Source organism: Toxorhynchites rutilus, chromosome 3 (assembly GCF_029784135.1).
Source record: "Toxorhynchites rutilus septentrionalis strain SRP chromosome 3, ASM2978413v1, whole genome shotgun sequence".
Lineage (NCBI taxonomy): Eukaryota > Metazoa > Arthropoda > Insecta > Diptera > Culicidae > Toxorhynchites > Toxorhynchites rutilus.
The window spans coordinates 86,107,369-86,127,924 of record NC_073746.1 but is presented as its reverse complement, the minus strand read 5'-3'; the positions used below and the strand labels follow the sequence as shown (position 1 = coordinate 86,127,924).

At 37.7% G+C, this 20,556-nt stretch overlaps 2 protein-coding genes across 2 annotated transcripts in view; both read right to left on the bottom strand.

Moving 5' to 3' along the window:
- LOC129772808 (protein phosphatase 1B) overlaps window positions 1-3,749 on the bottom strand; it is a 37,407-nt gene extending 33,658 nt beyond the window's left edge. Inside the window, exon 1 of the mRNA XM_055776285.1 lies at window positions 3,061-3,749. The gene's annotated coding sequence lies outside the window, so the exon portion shown is untranslated. The remainder of the gene's footprint in view (window positions 1-3,060) is intronic.
- Window positions 3,750-10,196: 6,447 nt separating this feature from the next.
- Window positions 10,197-12,188, bottom strand: LOC129779205 (tigger transposable element-derived protein 1-like). Its single transcript, XM_055786518.1, has 2 exons — window positions 10,507-12,188; window positions 10,197-10,455 (listed from the first exon to the last, which is right to left on the bottom strand). The coding sequence occupies exons 1-2, from the start codon at window positions 12,095-12,097 to the stop codon at window positions 10,334-10,336; spliced, it is 1,713 nt and encodes a 570-aa protein (XP_055642493.1). The 5' UTR covers window positions 12,098-12,188; the 3' UTR covers window positions 10,197-10,333.
- Between the last annotated feature and the right edge of the window lie 8,368 nt (window positions 12,189-20,556).

The window sequence follows — 20,556 nt, the reverse complement described above, 5'->3', positions numbered from 1 at the left end:
AATTCAGACGAATCTCTATTTGTACTTAATTCCCATATCTATCAATACGGAAACAAGTAACTAGTTGGCCAAAGTGGACCGCTTGAAACGTATCTGTATTCGTAGTAAATCAAATAAAAAGTTTTCGGAAATATATATCGTTGAATCGTGTGGTTACAAAGTGTAGTGGTTAAAATCAGTTCTCGTAGTTCCTGTCCGAATTTTCAAGTGCGCAGCCGTTCAAAAATCCCACCGCGGAGACAAAAATTTTCGTAGCATTATAAAATAATATCCGCAGTTATAAACAAGCGACTTAAATTAAACCACAGCATAGTTCTACGTCAACAATGCGGTCGTGTCTTGAACACAACCTCCTATAATTTTTTGTTTCCCTTTTTCACTTTTGATCAGTATTCATTGCCATGGGGTGACTGAAATATTATAGAATAACATGTATAGGTTGTTCTCATTAACAGAAATCTGAAATTCGAAATGTATCTATAGAAATCAATCATCTGTCCTTATTACCCCCACTGTCCATATTACCCGCGGTTCCCCTATAGGTCTTGAATTTGATTATTATTCTACCACAGGCATTCATTTTCATATTTTCACAGTTCGATATAGATAAAGTTACGAATAGGCAATACTGGAAATTGTTGAAGTTATTTCTAAAGTTAAGCAAACTTTTCTTTTATCAGAAACTTAAAAAAATTAAATGTTGATATGTTATGTTAAAATGTTGTGCCTGTTATTTTTCTCTAGCAAATGGTTATTCATTAATCGCCTCTCACATCCGCTCTTTATGGTTTATGGAACAGATCTTTTTTTTTTTTTATCCAAAATATATATTTTATTAAGGCTCATATGGCGTCAGCCTAACGGGGCCGGAGTTCAATATTTTGACAATGTTTGCTTAGACTATGTTAGTAATATGTAACCGATTACTCGCGGTTGACTCGAGGTTAGTATTACAAGTGTTCTCATAATTGGTATGTCGCAGTCTTCGATGCTCTGTACGTGTGCCCGACACGGGATACTTCCTATTGGGATGCAGCTGACCATTAATCAGCAACGCCCCCCTAGTCTGTACCCCATATCTAGCGTGGTGCGTCTTTCTCGACTCAAGGAATCCAGGATAGAATGGCGGCGCAATCATCAGCTCGTGTAGAGTTGTCATGAGCGGTACAATCTTTGGCTCTTGTTGAATAATCAGTGGACTGCACAACCTTCGGCCCGTGCATCTGTAAAGAGTGTGTGTATGTATTGCCGCGACTAAGTAAAAGTTTATCGATCGGATAGGAGGGATATGAAACGGGGACACAACGAAGGAAACATCATTAAACGTTGACATCGGCGTTTCTGAGGAACAGGTATAGATCTTGTCGTTTCCCTTTATAAAGCGTATTAAATTGGACAATATTACAGGGAAAAGTGTCTTCAGGAGATAATTTAGCCGTTCATTCGATCACAAGAACCCCGTTGGCTTCTGGCTTCTGGCCACTTGTTTGATATGCTATGCATTACAATTCGCAAATCTCTAAACGGTTCAAATTCATGAAAACTGGAAGAACTTCCTTTTTCCCCATACATTTGTTCTGTCGATTTATGTGCTAACCCTACCCGTATTTCGAATGCTTATAACTCGAACATTTCTTAACAGATCGGAAAGATGTTTGCATCAATTGATAGGAAATATTTCTACGCGTCTATCACAATTAATAAAATATTATTTTTCACGGAACGAACAATTGAATAACTGTAAAATGTTGAGCGTTATTTGAACGCCCTAATTGCCAAGTTTTGATTGGCCCGATTTATGGTTTCACCAAATCATTAAAAAAGATATCCAAAATCAGCATGCAACAGATAGACTAAAGGAATCCTACATCAACTATGCGGTCGTATCTCGGACACAACCCTCCTGTGACTTTTTTTCTGTATTATATTGATATTCAACCCTATATCTGGTTCGTCACAAGCACCACGACTTTAATTCAATTCCGAAGAAAGAGTATTGGGAGTGAGAATTGAAGTCACTACCTTGAGAGATACTGATGTGAATCACATCGCCAGATCGCCTCCACTCAGTTTATAACATTCAAAGAGAAACTATTCCTTTCTTGGATATTACTCGTCTCTTCATATTGAGTTTTGGGATGCCCACCAAATTCGAAAATTACTCGTGTAAGTATTGTCGCAAAACATTCGCAGTCATTTGCACTATTCATAAGTTATTTCTCCGATGTATTGCGTGGCGAAGCATTTCAATGACAGTCGTTGTCAAATCCCTCATCGCTCATGCAGTTAGAATAAAGCAGCGCATTTTTAGATTTCAATTATCGTAAATGATATGTTGAAAAACAAATGCCGCCATATTGATCTTGATTTTGGGTAGCCTATATTCAATTGATGTCTAACCCCTGCTGGAATGCGCGATTTCGCTCGTCTTGGCAATGACAAGGTCGAGTTAGGTAGAATTGCTCGACTCGACATAAGGAATAGAGCCCAAAGTTTGTGATGTCATATCGCCTTGCGTTCTATATACACAATCATAAGATGCAATAACAACCCACCTCTACTTTCAAAATTGTGGTTGCAAAAATAACAGTGCGATGCAGATTACAAAGGAAAACTAAGCAAAATAAAGCAGCGTAGAGAAAAATTTGAATTGTTTAACACGTTCCTTCCATAACATTCTGCTCTTCCAAATCGTGGTTGATTCCTGCTGCAACAATTCACATACAAATACTCCCAATGTATACACAAATATAATGATGACGTAGTAGCAATCCAATTCAGAATGCACATACTGAGAGCATACCATTCTTTCTTTTTTCTCCTCTGGTCGCAGTTTTTGTTTTGATGATGCACCATACACGATCATTCCAAGACGCTACCTTCTAGCGTATCGATTTGTTCATTCACGTTCAAACTCATCACAAAATAAAGCTCGCCCGATCTCGATCAGAGGAAACGTGCTGTTTTCAATATTCTTCAACTTTACTCCATTTCACACACCCATGGTCATCTCGAACTTGACGGCGTTTCCACCGAAAGCAAAGGGTCTCGGCAACTTACCTGTTTTCGATACGCGAGAATAGGTTACTGTGCTTCCTTCGCTAACAATGTTGCCCCTCCTCCGCAACAGTATCAGGTTTTGTTTTTGCTCTCTACTTGTTATAAGTTTTTCGCGATAGGAACCATGTAATTGCTTTTTCCACCCCTTCTTCTATGCTAAACCACGGGATCGGGATGCTTATTTTTAACAGCACATATCTCACGTAACGTTCCGAAAAAAAATAGCCTAAACGAATCCGATGCTCAACAAGCTACCAACAAAATAACAATGTTATCGTCATCAGTCGTATTCAATTAGTTTCCTTTGGTCCGTCTTCTTTTCCGCTCGGTGGTGTATTGTACATTGAAATTTTCTCGGGTTTTTTTCACTGAACTGTTCGTTCTGAGGTTCTCTCTGTCGTATCTCTTTCCCTATAATTGTGATTACTGCTCTGCTAGCAAACAGCGTCAGAGCCAGAAGATCAAAAAACACTGTATGTCTCAAACTCAAAGGCTTCACGATATATTGAAGCTCGTACACTTTTGTTTCCGTTAGCTTTCCGTTTGAAACAATCCGTGCAGTAGCAGAAAAATCGAAAGAAAAGCTATGGTCGCCGTCGCGCGATACGATCCGTGTGTTCCACTTGGCGAAGCAAAAGTCTGCGAAATATAAGTTGGGCGGCTGACGTTTTGATTGATACTACTACACACCATCAAATTAGTGCAAAGGGGCGAAAACGGTGACGATTCGCCCTGCGCGCAAATTTGACGTTTTCGTGATGTTTGCGCGCATACTTCAAAAATGTGTCATCACCGGACACGGTAATTCAAAGTTAGACTAATGTGTTCGTTTATCTGTTCATTGATCAAAATATCTTGCGTTGTATAAATCAAGACGGGTCTATGGTACTAGGTGAGGCCGTTTCGTCACTAAGTTGGTTAGGGGAGCGGTATATAAAAAAGTACGGAAGAAAGCAGAAGGGGATTTTTTTCCTTGAAGCGTGAAAGAGACAGACTGATCACGAGCGAGCTTGGTCACAAGCGTATTGTGTTTTGTTTACAAACAAAACACAGTAGACTTCCAAGATGGCCGGAACATTGTTCTGTGAATTGTTTCAAAAGAAATCGATCTTTTTAACTATTTTTATCACTAGCAGTCAATTATAACACTGAAAACCCAATTGTAACTGTTGTTATGTGATTTTAGTTTGAAATTGAAGCCTCCGAGCGAAAAATGTTACATTGGACGTTTTGACTGACCGCTTGGTACATTGGACTACGCCCCGGCCAAGAGGATATGATCCGCGAGTCAAGTTGTGTTGCAAATTTAGCTGTCATTGCCAAACTATCAAAACTTATCAAAATACTCAGTGAGCCCAGGGCAGATCTATGGAACAAGGTGCGCTCATTCCATAACCATATTTAACTCGAAACAATCGTCAAATTTGCGAAAATTTAAAGAAGGCAGTTTTACAATCTTAGAATTTGAATGAAGATTTTTAAGTTGTTCGATTACTTAAAGCACGACGCTTATTCAACGATTTGGCTATATATTTCACAACACACAACATTCACAAAAATTCACTATTATAATAACAAATCATCATCAGATACTCACTCATTCCCGTTCACGATCGGCGATTGGATTGATTGGATTTCACAATCCGAACGAGTTCGAATATTTTGCATTCTGCCCGTTCGCCTCTAATCCTAAACGGCGGTGAATTTCGAACTTTTATCGCAGCTGTCATACAACTGTGAAAATCAAAACAAAAACAAAAGTTTTTTCCGCAAGCCACTTTCGGAACGATTATTCCATTTACTGATTCACATGTAGGGTAACACGGGGTGATTTGGTCATATGGGGTGATTTGGACCACCCCTTTATCTCAAAAATTACGGCTCGACTTGAATTTTTTATAATGTCATTTCCTTTTATTGTTGAACCGTATGTACCTGAAGTAAAAAAAACTTAGGTAAAACTTCACAAGTAGAGGGAAACGGTAGCATAAACACAGCAAGCACTTCGATCGTCAAAAAATGTGAATTTTCCGATCGTGGTTTTAAGGTTATTCCCGCTAATTAAACAAACTTTTCGTGTATTGTGCAGTAAAGTTCTGTTCGCCTACAGAAGAGGAACAATTTGATGTAGCGAAACTGTAAGTTTGATAACAATAAATGAAATTAATTGCATTTTAGTTTTTGCATGTTGTGTGGGGTGACATGGACACGTTTTTGTGGGGTGAATTGACCCTACAGATTTGAGGTTTTTGTTTAGTCTAATTGATTCCAGATGTCGCTGAACTAAAAAAAGAGGATGGGCAGACAACGTTGGAAGAAGGAGGAGCTTGAAAGAGCAACGCAGGCAATCGAGAACGGATTTTCTTTGACCAAGCTTCAAAAGTGTTTGAAAATGCTCGACCAATAGTGAAAAGATTCATGCAGAATTCAAGATGGTGTCAATCCAACTTTTCTGGTCTGGAATCTGGCCAAGACACCTGATATCGATCCCAAAACATTGTTACTGATTGTAACATTATTCCAAAATACTTTACATAAACATAAGTATGTTTTTTTCGATGAAACACACACTGGACCAAATCACCCCACAGACGGTCCAAATCACCCCGCATCAAATTTTAATGTCCAAAAATCATCTCTTTTATTTTACGATATATTTGGTAGTTTAAAGCTTGATATAATGATTAAACATTATTTATCGAGAGAAAACAAGTGTAGCTCAGTATACAATGTGACATTTTTTATTTAGACCGTATTAGTTTGGAAATATTAGGCGATTTGCTTAGGTGGTCCAAATTCCCCCCTTTTCCCCTAATTCGAACTCATTGGCATCCGAAGATGAACCAGATTTTCCTTTGGTGTGGAAATGGAATCATCTGCGGGTTGTGCAATGAGGAGCGAAGTATGAGAGGAGCTTTGCGTGGATCGTACCTATCGCCGGAAAAGATGCGGAAGTGATCGGAGCCGCCCATGTCATTACTCCCCATGCGTTTTCGATGTTCCGTCAGGAGAAGTCTCGCTCTCATCGGAAGAAGATGGAGAAGGATCGTTTGGTTCTTGTTAAATCCAAATGACCAATATTTGTCTATGAAGATGAGCCGAAGAGTAAAAAGCGAAGAAACAATAAAGAAAATGAAAAATATCAACGCTTACATCTATCAAATAGTCAATTTTATTATAAAAATCTTTAAAGATAGCATACTGTAAATGGAAACAGTTGCTAGCAATCTTCCACGTGTTGGCTCCGGCTTGCAAAGCTTGCATTAACGCTTTCGTTCCGGTCTTGGCGATCGTACCAAGGTTATTGACCAGATCGGTTTTGGTCATTCCGATACAAGTATCGATGTCAGTCAGAGTTCCAGTTTCCTTGTTAAAAATGAGCTTGATAAACAGCTCCTTGTCGCTGTCCAATTTTAAGGGTTCGATGAGCGTTTTAAAACGAATTTTGTCGAGAGCATACGAAGAGTTGGTGATCAATTCACGCAAGAATATTTCTTTGTTCGGGTAGAACATGTTGATGATAAGCGACATCAGCTGAGAGATCTCAGCCTTAACGCAAAGGTTTCCATCTCCGGTTGGTTGTGGCACCTGAAAAATGATAGTAACACTATACACTAAAGTCGCTTTTTACGCGGTTTTTTTTTGCGCGGTTTTTTTTTACGCGGCTTTTTTTACGCGGTTTTAGGGATTTACGCGGTTTTTTTTTACGCGGATTTTGGAATTTACGCGGTTTTTTTTTACGCGGATTTCGGAATTTACGCGGTTTTTTTTTACGCGGATTTCGGAATTTACGCGGTTTTTTTTTACGCGGATTTCGGAATTTACGCGGTTTTTTTTTACGCGGATTTCGGAATTTACGCGGTTTTTCCAAAAGAATCGATTTATACGCGGTATGTTGTATTTTCTTCTCAATTTGTTCATTTGTAAGACTTAAGTACGTTTGCTTCAATATTTGGAGCCAAATTCATTTTTTCTATGTTTGTCTCCTGGGAATTGAGTTAAATAACTGTGGTTTGCTCGAGGTTAACACGGTATATCTGAGGGATAAGATTTAGTATTCTCGTGATAACGTTGTCGCAATCTTGGCGAAATTGGTACCTGATTCTGGGTTCGATTTCAGCTAGCGTTGAAACGATTTTGGTAACCGAATGGAAAAAGAATAAACAACAATAGTGTAAGTAATGTGAGCTTGATCCCCTTTTTTTGTTTCGGATGTATTTCAGCGAAATTTTATATGTTTCAACACAAATTTAATATGAAATATCTTTTGTAAATTTTACTCAAAAGACTCCAAGCGATATGAATTCAAAAAAAATTTCAAGAGATGTCAAACACCAATCTAAAAAATGTGAAAGATATGTCCCCGTTTTTTATTTTTATTTATGACACTCAGCCTTTGGCTAGTTCGTCATTTGGACCAACGTCCTTACTGTTTTTTTAATTAAATCGTTTATTTTTACAGGCTCAGTTGCATAAGTTTAAAGGAGCCAAATTCATCACTATATTTTAACTAGAATATATTAACATGTTTCCTTAATTCTATGGTTAATAAAATAGGAAACCGATTACTCGCGGTCGACTCGAGTTTAGAAGGGTGACACATTTTCATTAGGAAAAGGATGGGATGTAAGGACATTTTAACAATGTTCACATTCATACATTCATACATTCTCATTCACACTCACACTTCACACTCAATTCTTGAAAACTATCCTTACATCTAAAATGTATTGCGTCCTTACTTGATTTCCGTAGAAAGCAATGATCGAAAATTCTCCTCTGGTGACATATTTGTTGGAGGGGAAAATGTTATGATTGTTAAATAGGAATTTATTTGTTCATTTAGGAAAAACCAGTTCTACATTTTCTTTTTTTGCGCTATTTGCTTTCCCAGATTAAACGTGGGCGTTAAGTGTTAAATTTACTCACAGTACCGGACAGAAGTATGTAACATCGTATATTTTTTGACTGTCACTTTACAATATGTCAAAAGATTTGTCGGATATTTTGATCAATGGTTGAATAAGTATTCGAAATTCATTTGTGTAATTTTGAAAATAATCTATTGAACGAATGAGAGATACCACTTTTAAGCAATGTAATTCCTTTTGAAAAGCCTAATTTGAAAATTGAGTTACTTGAAGCACCCTTAACCATATGTGGTGAAGTTTTTTGCCGTAGTAATCGAGATGGTTTGTTTCAAATGTTTGTATAGAAATAAATACAGTTTCGAGGGTTCAAGTTTTTTTTTACTATTCTGGAGAAAAGGATGCTATCTATTTGCGTCCGATCTTAGCGATTGTTCTTCATCTACCAGTAAAAATATGTATATTCGTGATTCACAAAGGCTATTTACCAAAGAAAGACTGCCCCAATCGGACATAAGACAACCTAATATTTCTCCACGGTGAAAAAGTTCAAACGCTTTTTGCTTTTTTCTGAACTGAATTTGTTCATGCATATTATAGCATTTCATAGAAGCAGATATCATTTACTACGACTCAAAAGATAGACACATTTGGTTGATGGAGCTCAAAGTACTGTTTTGTCTCAAATTCCGAACACTTAATTTTCAAATGTAAATTTACTAAACTTTAATGTTATAAATAATAGAATAATGAAAGCCTTGACATTGTTTGAGGTATTGGCTACATTCAAATAACATTTACAGGTATCGATACAGCTTATAATTCATAAGACTAAGCATTTGCAAAAAATGTGTCGAAACCAATAACACATTGTTTGCGTTAGCAAATTCCGCAGTTTTTCAGTTTTTGTAGTTGTATAACTATTTTGTATGCTGTTTTCATGTTAAGTGCTATAAAAGGTATGGATCTACTAGAAATCTTTTATGCAGACATCTTCTTTAAAATTAGTATTAAAGTAGTGATCGGAATTTGAATCAAGTTTCGACGCATGATTCATATTCCGAACTGTAGTTTGGATACTCTATTTTCAGGCAAATACAGCAATAGTCCACAAATTAGGATGCAAGTACAGTCCAATTGTGGAGCAACTGATGTAAAGATGTTTGTAAGCTCCGTTCTTGTAGCACATAGTTCGCAGGCGCAATCCAACGAAAGCAAAATGAATTTTCTTGGTCAGGTTTTCAACTAAAACCACAATAATGAAACCGGATTTCTGAAGTAATATATTCACTCTATTATATACAGAGTCGATTATATACTGACACGATTATCTATGGTTCGATTATATACAATTTTGGACTATAATACACTCAGTTTGAAAAAAAGTCTTATATCTCAAATAGCCTTTTTTCAAGAAAGAAAAAAAGTAATATTTCAAAGTTAAGGTGAAAGTTTATTGGATATTATAAGTACAATGGAGTAAAAACCGTGGTAATTAGGAAATTCTAATTGAAGACTCACCAGGAATTGTTTAAAATGATATTGCTGCGGAATAAGAAAATATAGGAGCTAGATGTCGAAGAACAAATTATAGAGCGTTCAGAAAGCTTCAATTAAATTTCAAGAAACAATCAAGTTTATTATGCATTTTTTTTTTTTGATAAAATTAATAACAAATTAAAAACTTTAGAGTTTTTGTCGCTCTAATTGTTGATAAAATTTACCAATTTAGATGTTTCATATAAAATACAAAATATAGAAACATAGAGTAACATTTTTTCTCATTTTTCGAACAGTACAACCAATTTTGCCAAGTTTTCGTAACTATTGATTGTACTTGTTTTTTATAGTTTATATGGTTGCGTGACCAAGGGCACTATATTTTAAATATTTTTTTCTTGAAAGCTTCTTCTTTCTAGAAAAAAGTTATTTATAGAAAAAGAGAAAAATCTGATTTTTCGGACCATCGGCAAACTCATAACTCGAAAACGATAAAAATCACATTTCTGATTTTCGATTATCTTGTGTGGAAAAACCAGAACTTTCAAGAAACATAAAAAAATATAGCGTCCTTGGATCATGTAAACTATAAGCAAACAAATACAATCAATAATTACGAAAACAAAATCCAACTGTTTTGCTAGTATAACATTTTTTCAAGAAAGACTAGCTAATTGGCTTTAATTTGATATATCGATCATGTGAAGCGGTCCAGTAGTTCGAAAGTAATTTTTTTCAAATTGCATTTTTGCAATTTGAAAAAATTACAATACAAACAAATGTTTTCGGAATTTAGACAAATTTAATTAAACATATTTTTAGTTTTTTACCATGATATTTTTACCAATGTATTCATAAATCAATTTTATTGTAGTCAAGTGGAAAAAAGAATTTCTTTTATTGATCTAATCACTATCATTAGCAACACGTGGATGTTTGCGGTTAGATGATGTGGCGATATCTTCCTCATCCGAAGAAATCGGACGAGATCGTCTGCGTTCCAATGGTAAGCTGAAATCCTCGTCATCTGTAAAGATATTATTAAAATACTTTTCACTTTAAACATCAATGTCACTACCTTCATCGATAACTGTTGGCTGTGTTTTTTCGTTCAATCTATTGTAGCGAAGCATACACAGTTTCAAATCATTCCGAAATGAAACGGCTCTCTCAACACAAGGATCCTTTTCCATAAAATGTTTTACGAGGGTATCCGCTAATTTATTCCCGTCTTCGATATCACATGGCTTGATATCCCGGTCTTCATCGTCCTCTAAAGGCTCCGATGTGACTAAACTCTGCATCAGTTCATCATCTTCAATTTCGGTGTCTTCAAGAAGCTCTTCAACGTCTCTACTATCCATATCTTTGAATCCTTTCCCTCCAATTGCATGTGCCAGAATGAGAATTTCTGATTCTTCCACATTTGAAGGGTCTGTTGAACCAGCTTTCACGCATTCTGGCCATAGTGGCTTCCAGCACGAATTCAATGTTTTAGATTTCATAGAAGACAGAGCCTTTCCTATGAACGTCAGAGCGTCTCTTATCTTAAATTCTTTCCACGCTTGAATTACCGTCATCGTTTCATCGCTTTCAAGCTTTTCGAGGATGTACCGAAGACATTGTTTAATGTACAACTTCTTGAAAGCAGCAATTATTCCTTGATCTTGAGGCTGTAACAAAGAAGTTGTATTCGGTGGAAGAAACACAACTTGAACGTTTGGGTGCTTGATAACTAGGTGTCCTGGAGCGTTATCCAAAATCAAAAGCACGTGGAACTCCAAACCTTTTCCTTCCAAGTATGTTTTCACTTCCGGAATAAACATATCGTAAAACCATTCCTCAAAAACGGCTTTTGTGACCCACGCTTTAGTGTTAGCTTTCCAGTGCACTGGCAGTTTGTTGAAATCAGCCCCCTTCAACGAGCGGGGCGTCATAGCACGATTGATCAATAGCGGTTTCAACATAAGGTCGCCTGAAGCATTACTGCAAAATAACAGGGTAACCCTGTCTTTGGCCGCTTTGAAACCACTGGCATATTGCTCCTGCTGCGTAATGTAGGTACGAGACGGCATTCTTTTCCAAAAAAGACCCGTTTCATCTCCATTGAACACTTGGTCACCATGATACGCACCTTCTTTTATGATCTTAGCGAGCTTTGGAGGAAAACTATTTGCAGCCGAAACATCGGCCGATGCGGATTCACCCTTGATTTTAACGTTGCGAATGGAATTACTACGTATAAAGTTATAAAACCATCCCTTACTCGCGGTAAAGTCTTTCTTTTTACTTGAAGACGGCTCATTCTTCTCTAACCAAAGGTAAAGGCTCAAAGCTTTCTCCCTTATTAATTCCTGATCCAAGGGTATTTTCTTCTGCGCGTGATCTTCGATCCACATATGAAGTGCCTTTTCCATCTTGACCATCAATGGATCTCGTGTATATGATGAGGATTTTGTTGCATAGATAGTGCCCTGAGCTGCTGTCTGTCTGATGCTATCTTGATTCTTTTTAATTGTACGCACAGTCGATTCGTTGATTTTTAAATTCCTGCCGACGTTTGCAACAGATTTCCCATCTTGAAGGGCATCCAAAATATTGAGCTTCATTTCCAAAGAAAGAGACACTCTTGATCTGTTTTTTTTGAAGGCGGTTTTTTGCGAAGCCATTTTAGAGTATGCCTTTAATCAAAAATTTTGAATACTGCTGACGTCTTCAGCTAACTGTCGAAAAGCGGAACTGCACACGATTACCCCCAAGGTTGGGTAACTCGTTGGGAACTGGCCGAACTCGACCGAACACAAACTGGCTAGACTCTACAACCACCACGGTTCAGGAACTGCACTTTCACTTTAACTTTCACTGCAAGGTTAAATCACGAATAACTTCTTAATGCGATTTCGTCCTTTTATATGTGTTCAGTTCCACACCGAACGAACTGAAGCGACAGCATCTAGCAGCACACATAATTTGCACACGACCCCACAAACCACGAGTACCCCTCCCACAGCGCAACTATGAGCTAGCCATCACCAACACACGCTGTGCCCGACTGCATAAAAATAAAATTGGTTCACTCCGACTGAACGGATCAGTGAAAAATGCAGTGTGAATGATCGCAAAATATACTATTTCAGAGTGCGATTTAGGCTGTAACGATGACAATGAGTTCAAATTTGACGATATATTGACGAATACTGTTCGGAATTGTTCAGTCATAGTGAACCAACTCTCAAAAAATACATCATTTAGTTCAGTCAGAGCGGACTTTGTACGTATAGGCAGCCAAATAACAGCCTTTTTTGGCATGATACTTGATGTTTTTTTACAACTATCATACATCACAGTATTGGCAGAGAGTAGCTCAAACTTCTGAGAACAATATTGAACGAAAAAATTAAATGCTTTGTAAATTGCAGAGCATTAAACTTTATGTTCGTTTTCTCGAAATCATAAAAATGTCACATGGCCCGGTCTGACTTAACACCGACCATATAACAGATAGGTATGCTTTTAGAACAATTCAATGTAGCCAATACATATATAAGATACTGTAGAAACAGTTTGTATACTCTTACATTTGAAATTTGTTGTTAAAATAGTAATTTGAGGCAGGGTTAAAATATGCTTCTACGTATTTTGGTCATGCCACCTAACCAAACAGCTCTTTACTTACCACTCGGTTGTTGCACGTTGGACGGAACAACAACTTGTAGCGATTTACAGATAATTCAAAGATAAAACAGGCATAAAATGCGTAAAAACCTACTTGTAACTACTTTCTAGTTGAATCTCTGACTGTTTTTTATTTATACAATAAGTATCTTCGGGAGCTGGGACCGACACTTATATTGTTCAAACGCTCTTGATGCGCGCTGAATGGGAAGCAGAGCACGAAAAAATCGGGGCTTAACGTGTTAAATCCATCGAAAAATGGATGAGCAATAAGCGGTAGAATCTGGACATTTTCAATCTGTACCCCCAACATGTTCCAGAAAGACAAAATCCTATGTTTAAAGGTGCTCCCCGCAGAAACAAGAGGAGCGCTATCGCGCTTCTCCGCACTCAAACGGTTAAACAGGTATTTACATGCAATCGGCCAAGGAGCTACCTTCGTGAAGCCTTGTGTCACGCAATATATGCACACAATATGCAATTTGTTTGAATATGGGTTGCATTTTATATCAATAATTCACTGACTATTAGTTTTTTACGTGTATTTTAAAATTTAGGGTGGTTTATTTTTACGCGGATTTTGGAATTTACGCGGTTTTTTTTTACGCGGATTTTGGAATTTACGCGGTTTTTTTTTACGCGGATTTTGTAATTTACGCGGTTTTTTTTTACGCGGATTTTGGAATTTACGCGGTTTTTTTTTACGCGGATTTTGGAATTTACGCGGTTTTTTTTTACGCGGATTTTGGAATTTACGCGGTTTTTTTTTACGCGGTTTTCGTTTACGCGGCACGTATCCCCCGCGTAAAAAGCGACTCCAGTGTATAATAAAATCAACCGAAATTACGCAATACTTTACATTTTCAAATGTAAGAAAATTTCGTATTTCACATCGCAAATAATCGATATTTAGATTAGGAAATATACCTTCGAGTCCTTTTGATTTTTTTGTAAAATATTCAAAAGTTTTACTGTAAAAGTTGAGTTGTTCAAAAACACGCTCTGGAAAAGTCTGCTCTGCAAACATCTAGAACTATCGGCTAATGAAAACCTGAGAATGAAAACCATTGAGAAATATGTTTTCGTTTTGGCTTTTGCCAGAGTAAACGTCATTGCCTCCAGAGATGCCAGATGATTTTTTTAAGTCTGCTACGAAAATGTTGATGTGTATAAATATCCGCCAACTACCTTTTTAACCGTTAGAATCGCAAAATGATGTCTAAAAAAAGAGGTTGTTAGCGCAGGAAACTGAACCAAACCATAAAGAAGAGAAATACCATATCCCTGCAGTCTGCAACTGAAAATATAAGTCTGCAACAGAATAGAGCTTGTGACGAAAATTAAGTATCAGTAAAATTGCGAACAAGTCTGCGAACTTGGCATCCTTGCATTGATGAAAAACAAATTTCGAAATAATTCGAAGTCGAACGGATTGATAAAAGTGCTTCTTCGAAGTCGAACGGGTTCAAAAATCATCATTTTGCTACTTTCAAACCCGTTCGTGTACCGGAATAGAGGTGACTATTTCAGTTGAATATTATTTCACAATTTGCGAGAAAACGTAATACTGTATTGCATGGTGTTGCACTAGGTTCGCCCAGAAAGCTGTTAGGCCATCTACACATTACGCAATCGCAACCCGATCTATGTTGGCGATGTAAATCGGATCTCCAACTCAGCTCTGCACATTGAGGCAAACGTGATAAAATCGTTAAGTTTTCATCCGTCATCATGCATCACACGTCATTACGCTAGCTGAGATGTCATTTTTTCAATTACCCCAGGAAATAAAATGGAGAGCGAATTATTAATAAAACAGTTTTCAAAAAATCTGTTTCGCTTAGATTTTTCCTTAATTCGAACGAAAAGAAATAGAATAAAAAGCATCAATATATACGTAACTTTTCAACCCTCTCATTGGTATCAAAACGAGCAGCTTCCAATTCAGTCCAATATTAAAATCAACTGCGTGAAACAGATAATGATCATCACTACAAATTTAGTGATTGCATAAAAAAAGACAAGAAAATATAACGTGTTGCTCTTGGGCAGGCGACTTTAATAAGATTCCACATAAAACAAAAACAAATGATGAAATTGAAAACAAATAATTCTAGTTAACTCGCTAGCGATAAAATGTTCAACATGAATGTTCTTTATTACGAACATTCCTCACGAATCGTCATTTTTATATATAAATAATAATTGTTTGATTGACTTGTGTTGGGCGTGGAATATGAATGTTTAAAATGGCACAAATTGATGTTTGGTGAAAACTGCTCCGATGTGGGTTCGAACTCCGGTCGTCTGGATTATCATCCACCAGCTTCTCGCACGGCTATCTGAAATTTAATTTAACAGCGGTTAAAACTTTCGAGTGCATCAGCATTTCATTGACATTTCAATATGATGTAATATGTTCTTTATTAGGATCTAATGGTTTACTGTTTCATGATTTTCTTCAGCATGCAACACGATTTACTACAGTGCTGAATCGATTTAAATTATACGCTTATACGACACACAAACTGTATCAGCGTAATATACGCATATGATGCGGATTAAATATATTTTACGACAATGTACATCATAAAATTGATGTTTATTATACCGAATTGCGACTTAATTTGATATTAGTATATAAAATCGAGTTTTTACATTTTATGCGATTTCAAATATACACGACACATACTTTGATTGATATTATATGCGATTATGATTTATTCGGATTTCTTGTAAGACTTGGCACGTGCAAAATTATACGATTTAATGTTTGCTGGGTATATTCGCGTAGACGGCACCAATCTTCGTGTGCTTTCATTGGGAGGCGAAAATAATGATGGATATTCAGGTGGAATAAACATGTTTTCAAAATCAATATTATGAATGAAAATTTACTTTAACGTATCGAATATCTATTTTGTGTGATGAAATAAGTGGTTTATTACCGATATCGCACAAAAATATTGAACGAAAACTGTGTCTAATGATGATTGTATATTATAATAGTAATTATTTGTGGGACAAACAGGAAATGCATCGACAAATGGTTAAGTGAGTGTCAGGACTACATGTGTTAGATAATCAAACAATATGAAGTAAAAATTTTCATTCAAACTTTTATATTTTTACACTGCACTTGGCGCTTCTGATCTGATAGAGAATAATTTACCTCCCAAGCACTAATATCGCCACCAGACGTCGACACTGTACATTTGTCGTCGCAAATATAAACAAATCAGATTGTGTAACGCTCACCAACAAACCACCGCATTCGTGAAACTGAAAAGGTTTTTTTTATTACAGAGTCAGTTTGGCACTAACTCAGTTTTAAAAACGAATTCGCTATTACATCAGGGTACGTTTATGAAAAGGTAGTATGGACTGACTAGTGCATCAGTAACAGTGAGACTGTGACGTGTTAGCTTTGCAAGTATCATGGAGCGGTATAATGAATTTGTCTAAATAAGTTTATTTCTTCTGTATTTTAGCTACATGTATACATTTATTCATTGCTGCGTAAAGATAATCTATTTAGATCAAAACCTAGGGGAAATTGTAGTTCGGTAATTCAGAGTTCAGCTTCCTGAAGCTCTCTGTAGCTCTACGATACCTCCTACTTCAGTGCTTGAATTAAGCTTTCAGAACTAGCAGAATCACTAGGTTTTTCATTGAAGATGTTGATGGTGCTCCCGATTTCATTTGACGAAATATCCCTCTCGGGATAGTTATGTTTCGTTCCATTAGAAAACTGGACCAATTCCGCGGATGTTATGGATGATTTATGATTTTTTACTCTTGCTTGATGTCAATCAAGACTTTCGACGAGCCGTCCGTTTTTTTTCTCTGAGGCATGAGAATCGTTGGCCTTTCTGAGGCAAGGCGCAAATTGAGACGCATATAGCGCGAGTAACTTGGCGCGATATAGCGCCGTTTTTTGTGGCTAATGAAAACAGATAGAACTTCGCAAATTGGCCAGATGACGCGAGATGGTGGAGCGCTCGTGAGACACGACTCGCGCGACGCTGTGGCTGAACCACAGTTTGTCGTGCTGGTCATGCCGGTTGTGGTAGTTGTGTTGGTGAACAATCATATAGCGTCGTGGGTTTGACACTGTATGGCTGTACTGGTCGGGTGATTGTGTTAGTAAATAAATATATCGCGCAACTCTGTGTTAATCAGTCATTGTATGCGAGTGGCATGTTATTTACACCAAACTGCGACTCAATATGCGCTCCACCACGCTACGTTTGTGGCACGTATGAGTCGTGTTGGTAGTCTCGCGTTCGCTTACGAGCGCTATACGCTTCTCAATTTGCGCCTAGCCTGACAGTAGGAACAGCTAAAAATAAACATTTTTGTGTAATAATTGTAACTATAATATGGATTTGTTCAAATTTACCTGTTTGTATCAGTTTTCGACGATATTGTACTTCCAAGCCATCGATATGAATGAAACAATCTGGACTGAAGTGAAGCGAGCAAATGTACATGTGTGTAGTATTGCTGTTTAGGTCCTGTTCAAAGAATCGAAGCCATTTCTTCCGAATAGTCACATCGATGGAATGATAATTTGTGGGATATGTTTTTATAATTCGAGTTGGACTCGAGCCAGGGTATCAATGGCTAAACGCTCACGCATCCGGGTGCCACATATCGAGCCATAGAGTTATCTGAAAATAAAAATATTTTATATATATTCCTTCGCAGTCGGGCCGCTGTAAAAAAACCACTTTAAAAAGCAACACAGAAACAACTAGTTCCGTTATTTCAAATTTAATGGTTCACTAACTCCTCTATCTCACGTAATATTGACATATTTTTAAATAAAATGTAGCAAAACACTTAATATTCGCAACGAAAAAAAAAACAATAGTTATGAATTGCTTTGCGATCGCTGCTTTCCGTCAAAGCTAAGATGTCATAGTTGAGAGTGTATAAGTGAATCGTGTCGGACATACTTCGAGTCCAGGATACCTTCTCATAAACGTACCCTGCTATTACATGTTTTCAGGCAGCCAGCATATCATTGTTTGATTCGAGGGGTACACGTTTGCATTTATGCGTTATGCTCACTGTTAGTGGAGGTTCGTCACAATCGGGGCTCTGGCAACCCTGTCCCAACCAATGCAAATTGAGCGTAGGCAGCCTTAAACAGGACTCGCGCTTAGGGGGCTCACGTATTGTTTAATGTTTGGAGTCATATATGTTAATATTTGATTAAGTTGGATAGTTTCCTTTGGCAAGCGATGTTTGGATGCCCATCCGGGAGCTTTCTTGGCGATTTGCAATTAAAATCACTGCTGGAGAATGACGAGGAGCTCTTCATTTTTAATTTTAGGTTATGGCTTCTATGCTCATTATTTTCTATGCTCGCTACAAAAAGGCGGCCATATTAGCAATCCCTTGGTAACACTAGCTGCGACAAGGGTCCAAGAGTAGAAATAAAAATTACAAAATAATATCTTTCTTACTCTTACGTGGCATACATTCATATTTGTGTGACCGATCCACACTTGGACAGAAAAACCAGTAACAAACACATTTGAACGGATTTCATTAGCTATACGAATAATTCGTAGATTACAGGTGCTTGTGATGCGATTCGCATAGTTGCTAATGAATAAAAAACCAATATGAAAATATAAAAATGAACTCTCAACCTTTACATATGCTGTTGAATGATCGCTGGCAAGATCGATACTAAAATAGATATCCCAAATGGCAACTGTTATATTCTATTAAGCCTCGCCGTTATGTTGCGTGCTCGGTTTTGACGACACGGTTGGGGAAGCACAGATAGCTAGTCGAAACGGACGGAGAGCCTTCACTGAATAGTTCATATGTCGACGAAAGGCTGAAGTAATACTATCCACTCTCCAGTACCTCTCGTATATATGGTAACAACACACTAGTGAAACAATACTTTCTTCATATTTCACATTCAATGCACTGTTTATTGCATTTATTGTTAACATGTAGCTTTTTAATTCAATCTAATTTCGAACGATTTTTACAACGCAACATTTTTTGATCAATAAACAGACAAAAAATTGTAAGGGGTTGTGCCAGCCGGGTGCTATGATTGATGCTAGGATCGTTAGCGAAATCTCAAGCAGAACTGTCAGTGGGATACCCAATTCATGTGAAAACAAAAAGAAAATGTCAGTGGGATACTCGATATGTTGGCTCCTGTCAGATATTTAAAACAGATTCGAATCACCTCGTGGAAAATTACCGTGGTATCTCCATTTTGTGTTGCCTGGCGAAAGTGTTAGAGGAATTAGTGCATAACGTTCTCTATTCAGCATCCCGAACAACTATCTCCGAATTTCAACATGGATTCGTAAAGAAGCGGTCAACCACAACAAACCTCATGGCGTTCACCAGCTTTATATCGTCTGAAATTGAGAAAAAGCAACAAGTAGACGCCATTTATTTCGATTTCTCGAAAGCGTTCGACAAAGTACCTCACGACCTCGCCATTACGAAACTTCGTCACCTGGGTTTCCCTCACTGGATCACAGAGTGGTTGCGTTCCTATCTGACTGAACGTAAGGCGTTCGTCAATATCAACGGTTCGCATTCTCGTGTGTTCCAAATTACATCCGGTGTGCCACAGGGCAGCGTGCTGGGGCCACTAATTTTCGTGCTGTTCGTGAACGATCTGTGCTTCCGATTGAAATCACGAAAGCTGCTTTACGCCGACGACCTGAAGATTTACAGATCCGTCGCATCTCACCTCGATTGCTGTGCACTTCAGGCCGATATTGATGAATTGCAAAAATGGTGCGTTGAGAACGGTATGGAGCTAAACGTGAAAAAGTGTAAGTCTATCGCATTTTCTCGCCGACAATCACGAATCGAATTCATGTACTCAATCGGGTCCGTACCCCTGGAGTGTGTTCTTTCCATCCGCGATCTCGGTGTGACCATCGACAACAAGCTTCGATTCAACGAACACATCAACCTAACAACTACCAAAGCGTTCTCAGTCCTAGGATTTGTTCGACGTAGTACCAGCAACTTCCAGGATATCTACGCCATGAAGACACTATACTGCTCATTAGTTCGTAGTATCTTGGAGTATGCGGTATGTGTGTGGGCTCCATTTCACACAACCCAAACAATCCGAATGGAGAGAGTGCAACGCAGCTTCATTCGTTACGCCCTTCGCTCATTACCGTGGTCTGACCCAACGAACATGCCCGATTATGAAAGCCGTTGTAGACTTATCGCTCTCGAAACGCTTGCCTCCAGACGATCCAATCTACAACGGGTTTTTGTCTTTGATTTGATTTCGGGAAACATCGACTGTCCATCTTTGTTGTCCAGTGTTTCGTTTTATGCACCTTCCCGTCAACTTCGTGAGCGTGACTTACTGTTCATTAGACGACATAGAACCTCTTATGGTCTCAATAATCCGTTGGATGTTTGTTTTCGTTTGTTCAAC

Excerpts from the sequence above, each read along its gene's own strand:
- LOC129779205 (XM_055786518.1), bottom strand. The coding sequence starts at position 12,097 with ATGGCTTCGCAAAAAACCGCCTTCAAAAAAAACAGATCAAGAGTGTCT. Across the intron at positions 10,456-10,506 it reads GCCAACAGTTATCGATGAAG|ATGACGAGGATTTCAGCTTA; the intron begins GTAGTGACATTG and ends ATATCTTTACAG.